The sequence below is a fragment of the Dasypus novemcinctus genome, chromosome 5 (genome assembly GCF_030445035.2).
Source record: "Dasypus novemcinctus isolate mDasNov1 chromosome 5, mDasNov1.1.hap2, whole genome shotgun sequence".
In the NCBI taxonomy this organism is placed as follows: Eukaryota; Metazoa; Chordata; class Mammalia; order Cingulata; family Dasypodidae; genus Dasypus; species Dasypus novemcinctus.
This window is the reverse complement of record NC_080677.1, coordinates 112,372,649-112,390,515: the sequence shown is the minus strand read 5'-3', so window position 1 is coordinate 112,390,515 and position 17,867 is coordinate 112,372,649. Positions and strand designations below refer to the sequence as shown.

The 17,867-nt window shown below is 37.2% G+C and overlaps 1 protein-coding gene across 1 annotated transcript in view; it reads right to left on the bottom strand.

Annotated features, from left to right (window-relative positions):
* The window catches only part of EXOC4 (exocyst complex component 4), a 909,491-nt gene that overhangs the window by 657,962 nt on the left and 233,662 nt on the right, over positions 1–17,867 (bottom strand). Inside the window, exon 8 of the mRNA XM_058297373.2 lies at positions 2,359–2,504. Coding sequence (XP_058153356.1) covers positions 2,359–2,504 — 146 coding nt within the window. The remainder of the gene's footprint in view (positions 1–2,358; positions 2,505–17,867) is intronic.

Genomic DNA, 17,867 nt, shown 5'->3' with positions numbered 1-17,867 from the left:
TTAATGATTAAGAACGCAATGAATTCAAGATAAAAATATATCTCAAAAATGAATCAGTACAGGACCACCTCACACCTCCCTCAGACCCAGGCCCCATACCAGGCCTGGCTATTTGAGGCATGGCCAGACTTTCTGAGAGTTTGGTCCTTGCCTCTATTGTGGCCCAGAAGGGATAAGAATATCCTTGTCTTCAACTACTAGTCTGTGCTTTTGCAGAATAGGATCCATGGCTCCTTCAATGCTATAGCTCTATCACTGAGCTCAGTGCCTGTCATATTGGGGGTGAGGGGGGACCATACCCAACAGCAGATGGAAAATCACTGGAGGGGAGACTGTGCTGAAGGCAAAGCAACACTAAATGGGGTGACCCAACTGGTTTTCCAACTCTCTAGCTCTCTTCCCTACTGCCAGTTTTTCAACCTAAGATCCATCCAACAAATCGTTTCTGCTTCTGTTAGCCAAAGTCAGTTACCAATTCATGCTACCTGGACTGACATAAATCTGAATGTCCAACTGAAGGAGAAGGTTTAAATAACATCAGTAATATGGAATACTATACAGCAGTTAAACAGAATAATGTAGATTATCGTGTATTGTAACAGCTTGAGATTATATTTATGAATCCCAAATGAGAAAGACTATGCTCGTATGTAAATGAATCTTTTCCTCTGGGTGTGATACCCTTTGACTGTATTAAATTCAGTAAGGGGTCTCTGATTAAGTTTACTTGATAAAATCAGTTTAGGGCTTTTGATTGGGCTACATGAGTAAGGCATAACTCAGCTCTAATTCCCACCTCATTGGTGGGCTGATATAAACAGACACTCACTCAAAAGACACACTGGAAGAAAGAGGGCTCTGCCATTTTTGATCCTGGGACCCTGGAGAGAGATGAGCCATTTGCCTGATAGCTTGCAGCTATGGGAAGAGAGTCAAGGATGATATAGAAGGTCAGGAAAGAAAGGAGCCTTTGCCAGGAAAAAGAGGAAGCCCTGAGAGACAAGCCCTATGCCAGCCTGTAGATGAGAGAAAGCAAGCCCAAAGGGAAACGGTGAACCTTTGCAGAGATCAGTGACCATCTTATTTCAAGATGTGGCAACTGACTTTGGTGAGAAAGCAACCTTGAGTTGGACTCCTTAGGGCCTTGTAACTATAAGCTTTTACCCCAAATAAATACCCTTCATAAAAGACAACTGATTTCTAATACTTTGCGTTAGCACCCCTTTGGCAGACTAATACATGTACTGACAAGAAAAAATCTCCAAGGCATACATATGAGGGCAATAGGTACAATATATCAACATATACCTAAAAATGAAAACAGTATTATGTATTATCTTTAAAAAGTGAATCCATAAAAAGGCACTGAAGCTTCAGCTACTCAAAATTTAAAAATCCAAAATACTGGGAAGATACTTCTGTAATCACTTTACATGTACAGATTTATAGATACAATTGCTTAAATATCTATTAACCCCTCAGAAGAACACATATATCTGGAATTAGAATGCCAAGCTTCAAATCTTGCTTCTACCACTTGCTACCTATGTGACCTTACAGAAATTGCTTAACCTCTCTTCTTTCTCAACTTTTTTTATGTTTAAAGATGATTAATAACGGGACCCATGCCTATAAGATTCTTGTAATAAGTAAATAAAACAATCCATAATAAAAGTAGATTTAGAACCTTGGCTAGCACTTACTAAAGTCTCAGTAATTGCTAACTACTACTGCTGCGGCTGAAATTTGATATAATCTAAATTAAATTATGTTTGAAGATTATTTTGACAAACTCATCAAGTACAATGCCTAGAACATAGTAAGCATGCAATCAATGTTACCTCTTCCTATTATAAATACTAATAATAATATTAGTAACTCTTAGCTGCTACCAAAAGACATACACTTTAGGACGTGGCCTGGAGGGGTTAACTAAGACATTAATTAGAAAAGAAGAGTATACCGATTGTTATTTTATTAAATATCTAACCACTATAACTCTATACTACTTAGCTAAGGAGATTTGTATTAACTTCATCAACAAGTATTGTTTCTTGGCACCTGAAGATTTTTCAAAGGCTGAAATATTTCATTTCCCTTCATTTCTTATAAAACTCCCCAGAAACAAATCCCAGAATTTTTAGCTGGAAGTTCTAGACAGTTCAGTACTATAATTCCAAAATAGGTACTTCCCCTTACAGAAAGCAACTGTACAAAAATTTCAACATATTCACTTCCTATAAATTATTTCAAGTCACCTTTAACTGGAAAAAGTAATTGCTTTTAATAAAGTAAATGCACTCCTTGGGATCTGAAAGTTCTTGACATCTGTCATCATAGCAATAGATAGATACTTACTTGAAAAGAGAATTTTTTGGCCTCTGAGGTTTCTTCTTGGCAAAAAAAGCTGCAAACTCTCGTCCAGTACTGGCATAACTTAGTTGAGCTGATGGTTCAGAAGCCGTACGAGTATTCTTCATATCCAAGTACTCAGTCAACAGCATCTATACAATCAGATAAGCAGTTTAACACACACATTTATAGTGTGCCGTTAAGAAAATCCCTTTTATAACAATGAAAATATGATTCTAAAACCTCACCCTTAATATTCAGAAGCATATTAACCTAGCTATTCATTTTTCTAGCTGAACATCTGTAGAGATATTCATTATTGCCAGGGAGTCATTGATTTGCGACCTGGGTATGGTCCTAAAACTCCTAAAACTGGGAATGGGGTGTGGTGGGCATATAAACATGGGTATAAAGGGAATTATTCAATTGACTGTCTACTATGTGCCAGGCCGTATGCTTAGAGAAGTAATCAATATTCTCATTTAATCATAATTTCTTCCTTACTATTCCCAATTACAGCAGGTTCAACAGCAATACCATAATATTTACTGAGTATCCCAGGCAAAGTGCTAATTCATTAAGATGGATTATCTAAATAACCTTAAAGCACAAAATGTATTTGTTACAAATGTACCACACTAATGAAAGATATTGTTAATGGAGATAAATGGGGTTGGGGGGAGAAGGGTTGGGATATATGGGAATCCCCCTATAGTTTTGATGTACCATTTTACAATTTAAAGCTTCTTTAAAAATAAAAAATAAAAGACTATTATATACACATACACATTACTGAGTACTTATCAAATACCAAAAATTTTAGAAAAATATTTGACCTCAAATCTATGAAGAGTGACAACTGGCCTTTTAGAGCTTTGGGGAAAAAAAAAGTGAGAATTAGTGCTATTAAGAAAGCAGTCTATCCGGAGGGCTCTGGAGATACCCAGGCACTAATGGTCAGGGCAGACAGCTCATGAGTTTGGTACCCTGTCAGTGGGCCCTACTTTGGGGTTTGTGCTCCCCAGCATGACAAAATTGGACTCAGTTGTGGTTTCCTTACACATGGTTCTTTGGTCCCTTCGATTTCACCCGATAATTGGTGCCAGAGTTGATAGGTGTATGTCTAAGAGACTGAATCTTTGGACTGTTCATATGCCAGCTGGGCCCTGAGCCTCAACCGAGATGTAACACCTACTCTCCAGTTCCCTGGACTCACCCAGGACAACTAACAGGGAGGTGATGATGGACAATCACCATACCAAGGAACCGAGACAACCTACAACTGCAAGCAAGAAAATCCCATTGGGAGGGGAGGGGAGAGAGAAATACATAAATCTTTAAAGAAAAAGAGTCCCATCCATCAGTCATATGGGACTGAAGCCCGCTCTCAGTTAGAAGTGAAGTGGGCATCACCATCCCAGAATCCTCAGCATTGGGGAGTGAACTATGGACTAGAGTGGACTCACCAGTATTTTACTATAGATTTATTGTGATTCTAGCAATAGAAGAACTTATATCATTGATGTGAAGGCAGTGACCAATGGAGGTTCTGAGGTCAGGGAGAGGGGAGACAGGTGTAATCAGGGAGCACTTTTGGGACTTGGGAATTGTCCTGAATGACATTGCAATGACAGATATGGCCATTATGTATCTTGCCATAACCTACAGAATTGTTTGGGAGAGAGTGTAAATTACAATGTAAACTATAATCCATGCTTAGTAGTAATGCTCCAAATGTGTTCATCAATTACAATGAATGTACCACACTAATGAAGGATGTTGTTAATGGGGGTAAATGTGGGCAGTGTGGGGAGCAGGGCATATGGGAATCCTCTTTATTTTTAATGTAACATATATGTAATCTAAATATCTTCAAAAAATAAAAAGTAATATAATAATAACAACAAACCAATCTTAGATCTTGTAATTACAGAATAACAGGTCAGGATTTAAACCCAGGTTTAGGTGAATTCAAAGCCTATTCTTTTAGCCATAGCACTCCACTCACTGCCAGTAAGAGGATACAAACTGCCAATAAGAATGGGCCTATGGGTGACAGTAAATGGATTTTACTTATTTCATTCTTCTACAATAACAGCTGTACTGGGAAAGCACAAAACACATTAACAGATTGATCAACTTTTTTGTATTTATGAGGTCACTGGAGTACTATTCAGCATGCTGATGGAGTTACACAATGACAAATACTTTCTCAGTAAATACATCACCCAAATTGTCCAATAGTCAGGGAGAGAATTGAGTTGGGTCTCTACTTCAATAATAAACAACTCAACTGAAGCAAAATTCAATTATATCATAGATTTGGCACTACTGCGAATCACAAGCTTTTCAGGAATCTGTAATGAAAAGACTTCCACAATGTCGTACAAATTTCAACCACAGGGGCACGGCTTTGGCACAACACAGCTCATGTGACAGTAATCTGTATTCCACTGCTAGGTTGGTTTTGTTGCAAACTGTATGGATCTTATCCTAAGAGGGCATATTTTGATTTCACAAACTCACAGTTATATTTTAATTTATTAACACAATTTAAATAATGCCTCATCTAGTTCTGATAATTGCCAATTAAAAGAATCTTAACAGAATCTCTTTTTTTTTAAAGATACTTAGATTACATAAATGTTACATAAAAATAAGCGGCAATTTCCATATACCCTCCTCCCTACTCCTCCCACATTTTCCCACATTAACAACATCCGTCATTAGTATGTTACAATTGATGCATTTTGGAGCATTGTCACTAAGTATGAATTATAGTTTACATTGTAGTTTACACTCTCTCCCATACAATTTTGTAAGTTAGGACAAAATATATCATGGCCTATATCCGCTGTTGCAGTGTCATTCAAGACAAATCCCAAGTCTCAAAAATGCCCCCTTATTACAGCTATTTTTCTCTCTCTCTCCCTTCAGAACCTCCAGTGGCCACTGCCTCCACATTAATGATAACAGTTTTCCCATTGCTAGAATCACAATAAGTCTATAGTAGAATAATAGTAAGTCTCCTCTAGTCCATCATTAATTCCCCAATCCTGAGGATTCTGGGATGGGATGCCCACTCCACCTCTAATTGAGAGGGATTAGATCCCACAGGGTAGATGGATGGGACTATCTTGCTTGCAGTTGCAGATTCTCTCTGTTCCTTGGGATAGTTCTTGTCCATCACCATCTCCTTTTTCGTTATCCTGGGTGTCAATGAACTGGAGAGTAGGTGTTGCAATGCTGTTGAGATTCAGGGCCCAACTGGCACCTGGACAAACCCAAAAATTTAAGTCTCTTGGACATACACCTATCAACTCTAGTACTAACTACAGGTTCAAATAGAAGGTGCAGAAGAGCCATGTGTAGGGAAACCACAACTGTGTCCAACTCTGTCACACTGGGGAGCATAAATTCCAAAGTAGGGCTCACTGGCAGGGCACCAAACTCCTGAGCTGTCTGCCCTGCTTATAGTGTGTGGATGTCTCCAGAGCCCTCAGGAGCCCCACTATTTGAGGCAATATTTACTTTGGCAGTCAATGAGATCCTGCTGAGATGTGCATAAGCATAACCTCTGGAAAGACCTCCTGACTCACTTGAAGTCTCTTAGCCAAATAAACTCATTCATCTTTACCCTTTCCCCTTTTTGGTCAAAGTCTTTTTCCAGTTGCAATGCTAGTTGGTCCTTGGCAGTAATCCCTGGGTGACAGGAAGGCTCATCCCTAGGAGTCATGTCCCACAGTAGGGGGAACGTAATACATTTATATGCTGAGTTTCGCTTAGAGAGAGGTCACATTTGAACAACAAGGAGGTTCTCAGGAGGTAACTCTTAGACACCCTCTAATACTAAGCTAAGTTTCAATTTCAAAAGTAAAGTTCATAAGTACAGGCGACACTACCAAAGGCCTGTCAGTGGTTCATCCTCCTTCACTAGTCACTGTCCCTGTACTCAGGGATTCTTGTTGCCCCATTACAGAATGTAGCAGAGCTCCCCAAGAAGGGAATTCAATATTTTTTCAGTTATTGTGTGAATCTCCACCCACTGTGACACTGCCCCATGAACACGTGAACACATTCATATGCCTTATAGGTATGCTTCAGGTGAATCTCCTCCCATGCATCCCCCCATCTCTGTCACCCCACACCAATGATCCCCCCCTGCCACGGCTGTTATTGTAATGTGATCCAAAATTTCTTCAGAAATGAAGCTAACAAAATAACCAAATACAATTAATAAGAAAATGAAATAATAGTAGTTTTAAAAATAATGAATAAAATACAAACTTTTAAAAAAATTTTATATAAAAAATACAAATTCTGACATTATGTCTTTTATTTCTGAAGGATCTGTTGTCTTGTACGCACAGTGACATTTTCTTCCATTTATTCCCCTAGTGTCTTATTTTTTTCATTTTGTCTTCAAAGTAGCTTTAGGTTACATGAAAGTCATGTACAGAATATAGGTGATTCCCAAATACCCATCATCCTCCCTCTTTTCTCCTTTCCCCTATTAACAACATTTTACATGTGGATGGTACATTTGTTACAATTCATGTACAAATATTGAAACAATGCTCCTAACCATGGTCCATGATTTACATTATGGTTTACATTTTGGACCACACACTTTTATAAATTTTGATGAAATTTAACATGGTCTGTATCCATCATTGCACTATCATGTAGAACAATTCCATTGCCCCCAAAATTCCCCATGTTCCATCTATTCTATTCCTCCTTCCCCCTCCTCAGGAGACCCATGGTATCCAACAAGCTTAACTCACTGAAGGACAAGATTCATAGTTACTTGCAACAACACTGAGGGCTGGACAACTGGCCTGTTCTCCCCTTCTAGGCACTGCTATGCTCTTGAGAGACTCCTGCCCCTCTATTTGAGAACACAGCAGGACCCCCCAGGATGGGAGTCGAATACCTTCTTGCTCATTATGTGGGTCTCTGCTCCTTCCCCCAACCCTTCCCCCAGTTCCATGGATAGTCCAACCCACCTTCCCTACCCTACACCCTCACAGACCAGCACCACTCAAACCAATAGCATCACTGTACCACTGCTATGCCCATCCACTGCACGACTACATCCTTCCACCTTATCATAGATTTTGTCCATAGGGGCAGTGACTCAAAATGTTCTTCTTCCTTTCTGTCTCCTGTAAAACCTACCTTCCAGACTCTGTCTCTATGAGTCTGCTCAATTTGCTTCATTCATATCAGTGAGGCCATGGTCATAATATTTGTCCTTCAGTGTATGGCTTGCTTCACTCAACATAAGGTCTTCAAGAATGACTATATTTACTGTGTCTCCTTTTGCATAAATCAGTTCCTGTTTGGATTATAGCCTTAATACACAAATTTTTATGAGTCCCACAGTCTATCATCTTTATTCCTGAAAATACTAAAACAGCGAGGCAGAAACAAAATAATATTTTAAAAATTAGGACAATTTAAAATTACTCGTACTATCAAGTTTTCTCCCATAAGGTTGCAGGTAAATGGAAAAAAAAAATAGAAAAAGCTCAGAGCCATTTTTTCAAAATAGCTGTCTAATTTGTATAAGGACTAAAATATTCTGTAGTAAGGAACCAGAAGAAAAATAAGCACAGTCATTTTGAAAATGGAATGACTGCCTACTTAATTACAGTCATTATCAAAGGCAATGGTACAATTAAAACCACCATTAGGATGGTCCTGTGAATTGTTTCTTACTTTGCAGCAAAAGCAAACAAAAAATTTACAAGAGTACACATTCATTTTCTGGTCCTATATAAAATACCTGATTAGCAAAGCCTGCTTCATTTAGTTTTTTGGTTTTTTGTTTTGTTTTTTCAGTCGACAAAGAATATCAAGTTTCAATAGCTCCCAAATAGATATTTTTTATTTATTTTAAATTAAACATATACTTATTTAACAAAAAATAAGCAAGATATTGTTCTGGGTATGAAAATAGGAATCAAAAATAAATCCTACCCTCAATGCGTTTATCAAAGAATGGAAACACCCATGAATGATCAAGTACAAGGGAGAAAGTGGTAAGTATCAGGACAAAGAAATGTGCATTACAAGAGGACAGCATTACTCATAACAAGGGAAATTTAAAAAGGTTTCAAGATAATGGCACTATCAAAGGACATAAATAGAATCTAAAAATGTGTGAAACATTAAAAAAAAAAATGACTGAAGGAAAAGAATAAGAAAAGAAATAATGCCGCGAACATTCAGGATATCTTTAATAAACAGCAAGTAGTTCAAAAACCATAAAAATGAATGAGAAGTGGCAAACTTGGAAAGGTGGCAGATGGATGAACTTCTAAGGACTTTTAATACAAGTTTCAGGCACTGAAGTCAAATAAAATGGGGAGGTGGTAAAAAGTTCTAAATAAGTAAATCAAATGGTGATAAATATACTTTAAGTAAATCAATCTAGCAGTGTATAAAACAATAGATTGGAAGGTAATGGGGTTGGTGGGCAAATCAAATGATTAAGGAAATACTATAAAGGTGAGGAGGGAATACTTAAAAAGATAGTCGAAGAAACAAACAATAACAACATTTTTAATGAAAGTAGTGATAATGAGATTTTACAATTAGGGATAAATTTGTGAAACAAGGAAGAAAAAAAATGAAACAAAATTTAACCACTTATTCTGAAAAGGAAAGAAGAGAAATGAAAAATGGCTGAAAGATTTCACATCTGAGTGACTGAGAAGACTATGGTTCCATGGACAATAATCAGGGATGCAGGAAGAACAAGTTTAGGACAGACAATAAATATGTTTGGAATATATTCACTTTTGAAATGGATGAATATTCATATATACTCTCAAATACATAATGTGCAAGAGGAAATTATGTTGAGATTTCTATATTTATAAATTAGTTAACTTGAATAAGGACTGCTAAGCTCATAAAAAATCATCAGCCCTCTCAAGGATATATACTTGTAATATAACTATCAAATAGTATTTTTTCAACAGCTTTTTAAGGAATGATTCACCTACCAAAAAATTCATCCATTGTGATGTACAATACAATGATTTTCATTAAACCATCACCACAATCATTTTGGAACATTTCTGTCACTTCTAAATATTTTTTTATGATATTAGTTGCAGATTTTTGATAGATACCTTTAATCGGGTTGAGAAAGTATCCTTCTAGTCCTAGTTTGCTGAGAGGTTTTTGTGTGGCTTAATTATGAATGGGTCTTAGACCTTCTCAAATGATTTTCCATGTCTACTGAGATTATTTCATGGATTTTGCCCTTCATTCAATTAATATGGTATATAAAATTGGTTTAACATTTGAAAAACTCCACTTGATCAGGGGTATAAAACAGCTTATATTTGGTGGGCTCAATTTGCTAATTATTGTTAAAGATTTTTGTATCTATGTATATGAGGCTATCACTCTGTAATAATCCTGTGATATTTTTTATTTTGGTACCAGGAGAATAATTGCCTCATAAGCTGCATAGGAAAGTGTTCCCTCATTTTCTATTTTCTGAAAGAATTTCTGAAGGATTGGAATTATTTCTTCCTTAAATGTTTAATACAACATTTAGATGGTTTGTGTATGTTTTAACTGTTAATTTCTTTGTAATAGGAAAATTCATATATTCAATTTCTTCTTGTGTTGGTTTTGGCATTTTGTGTCTATCTAAGAATTTGTCTACTTCATCAAACTTGTCTAATTTTTGGTCATAAAGCTATTCATAATATCCCCTTATAATTTAATAGCAAAATGTCTATAGGCTCTGTAGTAATATCTCCTCTTTCATTCCTGATTTTGATTTTCTTTATATCTTCTCTTCTTTTTAAATTGGTCAGTATAGATAGAGATTTGCCCATTTTTTTATCTTATCAAAGAACCAACTTTTGTTTTCACTGATATCTTCTTATTGTTTTTCTGGTATCTACTTCATTGATTTTTCAATCTAATCTTTTAAATTTCCTGTCTTCTACTTGCTTTGGGTTTGATTTGTTCTTCTTTTACTAGCTTTTGAAATAGAAACTTAAATAGTTAATGTTAGAGCTTTCTTCTTTTGCCCATAGTATATTTAGAAGTTTGGTTAGTTTACAAATATTTGGGGAATTCCGAATTTTCTTTCTGTTGTTTGTTTGATTCTATTGAGACTGAAAAACATACTGTGTATGATTTCAATCCATTTAAATTTATCAAGAATTACTTTATGGTCTAGTAAATGGTCTATCCTGGAAAATATTCTATGTGCACATGAAAAGACTATGTACTCTGATGTCATTGGATAAAGTATACCATATATTTCAGTTAGGTCAAGGTGGTTGATAATGTTGTTCAAGTCTTCTATATTTGCTGACTAGTTCCTTTAATTATTGAAAGAGGAGGACTGAAATCCCCACCTACAACTGTTGAAGTTTCTACTTCTTTCAATTGCCATTTTTTTTAATCATAGAATTTTAATTCCATAGTATTTTAATAGTTTTGTACATTTATTGTAATTCATGAAAGAAAATTCTTATATTTGTATTATTAACCACAGTCTATCATGCACAACAAGATTCACTGTGTTATACAGTCCCATGATTTGTATAATCCTTCTAAAGTATACACTTAATGGATCTCAGTATAATCATGAGTTGTGTCGCATTCAATCTAGAATCACCACGTTCAATTCTAGAATATTTTCATTACTTCAAAAAGAAAAATCCCATACCTTATTATATCCTCTTATTGTTGACCCTTAGCACTGATATAGTACCTTTGTTGCAACTGATGAAAAAATATTACAATATTACTGATAAATATAGTCCATAATTCACTTTACTTGTACTTTTCCCGTATATCAACATATTATTAACACCTTGTAATAGTGATATACATTTTGTTCTAGTTAATGGGAGAACATTCTTTTATTTGTACTATTAATTACATTCCTCACCAACCACCAGTTTCACTATGTTAGATAGTATCAAGTTTATCTACTAGTTTTCCTTCTATTGAAATTTATGACCCTCGTCATCCATTTTAAGTCACAAACACATCCATAATGCAGTGATGTTAATTATACTCACAGTTACGTGTTACCATCATCTCTATTACTTCCAAACATTTACAATCAACCTTATTAAATATGCTACAGACATTATCAGCTCTCCCTTCTCAGCCTTCATCCTGTCTTTTGGTAATCTATACTCTAGATTTTAAGTCCATGCGTTTACTCATTGTAAACGTAATTAGTTCAATTAAATGGAGGCTCTCAGCTTCTTTATGACATGGGCAGGTTTATACTTTAGCTGTGTTCAGCATTGGAATCCAACTAGCCAAATCTGCTTATCAGTAGCTATAGTTGGTGCCTAGACATATCCTTTTCCTCTGCTTCTGGGAAAGGGGGCTTCTATTTCTTGCCAGAGAGCGGCTCCCAAGGTAGCCTGCCATGCCAATGGTGGATGGGCACTGGCCTCCACAGCATGGATGGATCTACTTACAAGTTTTCACCACAGATTGCCAGTCTCTTCCTTCCGCTCTTCCCCAGATGATGAGTGGTGCTCTTCTGGTCTCTGGAGCCCCCCAGAACAGTTGATTTAGACAGATCCTGGCCGATTACTAGCTGCCCTGTAGGAAGAACTAAATCCTAGAGCTCCCTACTCTGCCGCCATCTTGGGTTCCCCTTCAATTCCAAAATATTTTGATGGTTTGTTATTTCTGACTTACTCATAGAAAACAGAAGACAAATAAAAGACACAATGCTTGGGGAAGTCACAGCAGTGGTCTCATCACCAAAAGGCACATTCCTAATAATCTATTTACTTCAGCTTCAGGATATTTTCTGCCCACTTCTTTCAAACATATTTTAAAGTTCATTCTACCTATTTATATCACATTCTCCCTTTTTCTTATCAAAGTAGTCTGCCAACTCCATGATTTTCTTACTTCATATAAAAACTTCAGCTGCTGGATTGACAGTATTACTCTACACTAAGAACCATGTTTCATTACACTGTGTTAATGATGCCTACTATCATCACACAGTTTTTTTCAGTCTCTAGACATCCACTCTATTATCTTTAGCATTCTTTGTCCTTTGAAAATACTACATCTCCAAAATCTTCAACTATGAATTCTCCTCTTGTTTCACCATGTTTTATCTTCTTCCTTCTCCCAGCAAACATATACCACTTCTCAGTTTATGCTAAAATTCTGGCAAGATTGGTCTGCACATAGGAACCACTTACACACCTCCTTTAAAATAGAGACTTGACTGTCCCACCTTAGAACTACAGAATGAGGGGACAATGTAAAAATGTAGTTAAGAGTCGAGGCTTTGAAATTAGAAAGTCTGTGTTTGAATTCAACTATACCATTTATTAGCTATATGACCTTGGGCAAGTTATTTAATCTCTCTAAGCTGTACTTCCATCATCTATGAAGTAAAGAAATTAACAGAACCTACTTCATAAAATTAATGAGAATTTAAAAATACATATATCATGCTAAGCACTAGAGTATTAGGGATGGGGCTTAGAAATTTGTATTTTTTAATGTATCTTAGGAACTATCTTAGCTATAATATCTCTCTGTTCCCCAATTCCTCAGTTTCCTGATCTGTAAAACAGGAATAATTATATTACTTACCTCAGAGAACTGTTAGGAGGTTTAAGTGAGTTACTACTGTAAAGCACTTAGAACACTGCCTAGAATATAATAAGCACTTTATAAGTATTTATGTTAAACAGTAAATCAAAGTATCTCTATATTTTTATCACCCTCTGTATCAGTCACTCAAAGGGTTGCTGATGCAAAGGGCCAGAAATCTGTTGGCTTTTATAAAGGTTATTTATTTGGGGTAGAAACTTATAGTTACCAGGCCATAAAGCTAAAGTTACTCCCCTCACCAAAACTGCCACATGTTAGAGCAAGATGGTTGCTGACATCTGTAGGGGTCCAGCCTTCCTCTTCCTCTTAAGGCTCTGTGGTCCCACTTCTTCCAATATCAACTGTAGCCTGGGATAAGTCTCATCTCTCTCCTGGGGCTGGTTCCTCTCTCTGCTCAGCTGCTCTGGTCTCTCCACAAGGTCAGCCCTAGACTATCAGACTCTCTCTTCCTGAGGCCTCTGCAGTGTCTATGGAGCTGTTTCTATTCCTCTGCATTCTTCTCCTGTGTGTTTACTTCCTGGGACTCCAGGATCCAAAAACTCCAACTAACTCCTCTGCCGTGTTGTTTTCTCTGTAAGTCCCCACCCACCAAGGGGGCGGGGACACAACATCCTACTGGTGTGGCCTAATCAAAGCCTTGATCATAATTTAATCAAGTAAAAGTGAAATTTCTGAGGTTAATACAATCTAATTTGCCCAGAGGAACCAACCAGTTTATAAACATAATCCAATAACTATTTTTGGAATTCATAAACAATCCCAAACTGCTATGCCTTCTCACTGTTATTTCTCTCCTCCTCCATTCTTCCTCCCCTTCTCTCTATGCAAAAGGTCTCAATCACTATATCCAGGCTTCTATTAATACATTCTCCAAAAAGTCTCTAAAGCTTTTGAAATGGCTTTCTTTTACTACCATATTTTCATCCTAAAATACCTAATATCCTAACTCTTGATCTTTCTCTCTCCCATTTCAGTCATTTCTATGTTTCATCTGATTCAGAAATCTCTCTCTCACATATTTTCTCCCAAGCTCCAGAGATGCACTGCCATTCCCTGTGAAAGGGCAACATTTAAGCAGTGCTGAAACATGAAGCCAACAAACTCAGCTTGACCAAGCAAAACTTTTTATTATCACCTCTCCCCAGTTAGGAAAGAAAAATGCAAGGCAGGGACAAAGAGAAGGCACCCTCCTTAGTTTCCTCTTCTTCGTGTTAATGCCATTATCATTTTTGATTACCAGGGATTAAACTTTCTCACTCTTGCTCTCTAAATCACCTGCCAAGAGCTACAGATTTTATACTACACATCTCAAGTCCATTCCCTTTTCTAAATATTTTTATTCTGTCATCCTTCTAGATCAGATACTTATCTTTCAATAGAATATAACAAAAGCCTGCCAATTGGCCATCCTACCTAACATTTTTCATGGCACTCTGTTCTCAGATTAAGCTCACTAAAGCTGAGTTCAATGACATCACTCCTCTACCCAAATCCTTCATGGCTCCCCTGTGCCTGCAAAATAAACCACTAACTCTCCTCACTGCTATTCAGCATTTTCCACAACATAACTCCAATCTACCTCTGCAGCCTTAGCTCCTATTAGTTGTTTTTATATAATTTCCATGTGTTAAACCAGATTATTTCCTGTTCCCTAACTAACCAATGTTTTTTAAAATTTACTTATTTTCCCCCTTCCCCTCCTCCCCTGCCCTGCTGTTTTTGCTGTTTGTGTCCATTCGGTCTATGATCTTCTGTATCTATTTCTCTTTTTGTCTTCTCTTCTCTTTTTTCTCCTCTAGGATTCACCAGGATTCGATCCTGTCAGCTGCACCACCTCAGTTCCCGGTCTCTGCTGGCTTCACCTTGACTCTCCCCTTCGTCTCTGTTTTGTTGCATCATCATCTTGCTGTGTGACTCACCACTTGCGCAGGCACTTGGCTCACTGCACAAGCAATCAGCTCACTGTGCGGGCACTGGCTCTCCACACAGGCACTCACACGCACTCATGCGGGCACTTGGCTTGCCATGTGGGCACTGGCTCACCACACAGGCACAGTTTCTCTTCTTTTTCACCAGGAGGGCCCAGGGATCGAACCCAGGTCCTCCCATATGGTAGGCAGAAGCCCTATCACTTGAGCCACATCTGCTTCCCTAACCAATGTTTTTTGTCATGTATGAGTTTGCTATTTTTTTCCTGCTTTTAATTACCTCTTCCATCTATCATTCAAAGTGGGCTGAGATCAAGAAAGTGATTATAAGCAGAGCTTTTTTTTTTTCCTAAGTAGAACTTTGATTTTAACCACATGTGCTCCATCCAGATGTTATTGATCAGAGTCTACATGCACAGATATTCAACCCCATGCATAAGGACACAGAGATAGGTTCTACAGCTTTAAGGTTTTATCTTCTCATGAAGGTATTGTCTCTACCTTCTTCTTTTGAAAAGTTCTTTTTGAAGTGGTCATTTTTACCTTTAGTCTTAGGATGACAAATCTGCCTCTATCTTCACAATACATGTAAATATGGACCATATGATGGTGGGTAGGGGTAAACCTTACTTATCTTTTCTCTCTGGAGGTCAGTATTCCACTGGTAGGCTGACATCAAAATTGAAATTATCAGGAAATAATAAGCATATCTCCAAATAATCCTTTTTTTTTTTTTTCTGGTTTCCACATTTTTACCACAGTCATTCCTAAATGAATACCAAGCATAAATAATTCTTTTCTCACTGGGAAAAATGGCTCTTAAATAAAAATTATTTTTAAAAATGCTTCTGATTGATCAAGTTAATACTTTGCCATTATATACACACATATATATATAGAGAGAGAGAGAGGAGAGAGAGAGAAAGAGAGAGGATGAACATACCATGTAGACTACCCGTGTTTCCTGCCTTCTGCGAGGTTACTTCTGTCTTAACTGCTAACCGTGATACTGCTCTCTTATTAAAACACACACAGCAGCACAGTGGTTTGAATCTCTCAAGAATTTTATCTTGTAGTTATTTGCCTTATCTCCTGCCTCTTAGTTCAGGCTATGCCTTTCAGCATCTTGCACAGTGTCATGAAAAAAGTATGTGCTCCCTTGTAGGTTACCTAAATCGAAAGTAAAATGCTCTAAAGGGCAGCTACTTATCGATATTTCACATTCACAGATGAGCTCCTGTGAGCATAACTAAAACACCCATGAGTGAAACTTTAGGCTTTTTGCAGTACATTAATTTACTCACATCACAGGAATACCATTTATTAAATTTCTGCTCCAATGAGATAAGTACTACCCTAACGACCTGAAAGAGTTAATGCATCTTGGAAAAGATCCAAATTACTCTCTGAAGGCAGCTTATTCAATTAAGTGGCTGTGACCCAGCATTTTCAATTAGCAGTTCAGTTACTAAAAAACTCCTTAGTATTGGTTATCTGTAATATGTTGAACATTGACACACCTATAAAAAACAATGCTCTTGCTTATAGTTCATTCAAAATGAGATCTTTAGGGGTAAAAAATAGTAGATGCAGACTGAATTAGCATTTATTATGCACCTACTGGGTGCCAGGAACTGTGGTAAGTACCTTCCCATTAGTATTTGAGGGGAACACTGAAGACTGAAAGAGTATGGACAGTCTTGTGTAATTAACTAGAAATGAGGAACTATTTTTTGGCAGTTACTGAAGATACAAAGATAAAGAGAGTGGTTTCTTTGCTTAAGGAATACACAATGAAGGTCTCAACTAAATTCATCTCAGGTTCTTCATGATTTAGTTTCAGGCTACCTAATCACATCTTATACTCCTCAGTCTGAATTAGATATATACATGGTAAACTCAGTAAGGGCACTCACTGTTCTGTATATATTCATATTATCCTTACCTAGAATGACCTTCCCACCTGACTAAATCCTAGGCATTCTTTTAAGGATGAGTTCAGCAACTGTCATATAAACAGAACCTTCTCTGACCAAGCTATCGAAAGCCATCATTTAAAGTCCTACAGGACTCACATATTATATATTATATATTATAATATATCATATATTGTATATAATTTCACTTTTCTTGTATTTATCTCTTATCAACATGATTCATGAGTAGGCACTATGTCTAATTCTTCCCTGAATTGTCACAAATGTCACACAATTCATCTCACACTTAAATTTCTTATTAAACTGCTTTACGAATGAAAGAAGAATTCAGTACCACTCATTTCTAGACTTGGTCAACTTTTCAATCTACAAGAAAGATTCTGGGAAACGGACTTTGGCCCAGTGGTTAGGGCGTCCGTCTACCATATGGGAGGTCCGCAGTTCAAACCCCGGGCCGCCTTGACCCGTGTGGAGCTGGCCATGCGCAGTGCTGATGCGCGCAAGGAGTGCCGTGCCACGCAAGGGTGTCCCCCGCTTGGGGGAGCCCCACGCACAAGGAGTGCGCCCATGAGGAAAGCCGCCCAGCGTGAAAAGAAAGAGCAGCCTGCCCAGGAATGGCGCCGCCCACACTTCCCGTACCGCTGACGACAACAGAAGTGGACAAAGAAACAAGACGCAGCAAATAGACACAGAGAACAGACAACCGGGGGAGGGGGGCGAAATTAAATAAATAAATAAATCTTAAAAAAAAAAAAAGTAAAAGAAAGATTCTGCCTATAAGGTAAGCAAAAATCTCCTATTTAAAAATGATGAAATACATATATACCTTGAACAAGATATAAAGTGATGAAAAATACCTATCAACAGTTTGGTTAAAGAAAAGTAACCCTATTTTGTCAGTTTTCTTGCCAGGAAAAAAATTCATATCTATGACTATAACATACTATTTCTACTGAAGCGCAGTATGATAATGCAAAGCCATGAGATTAAACTCTATCAT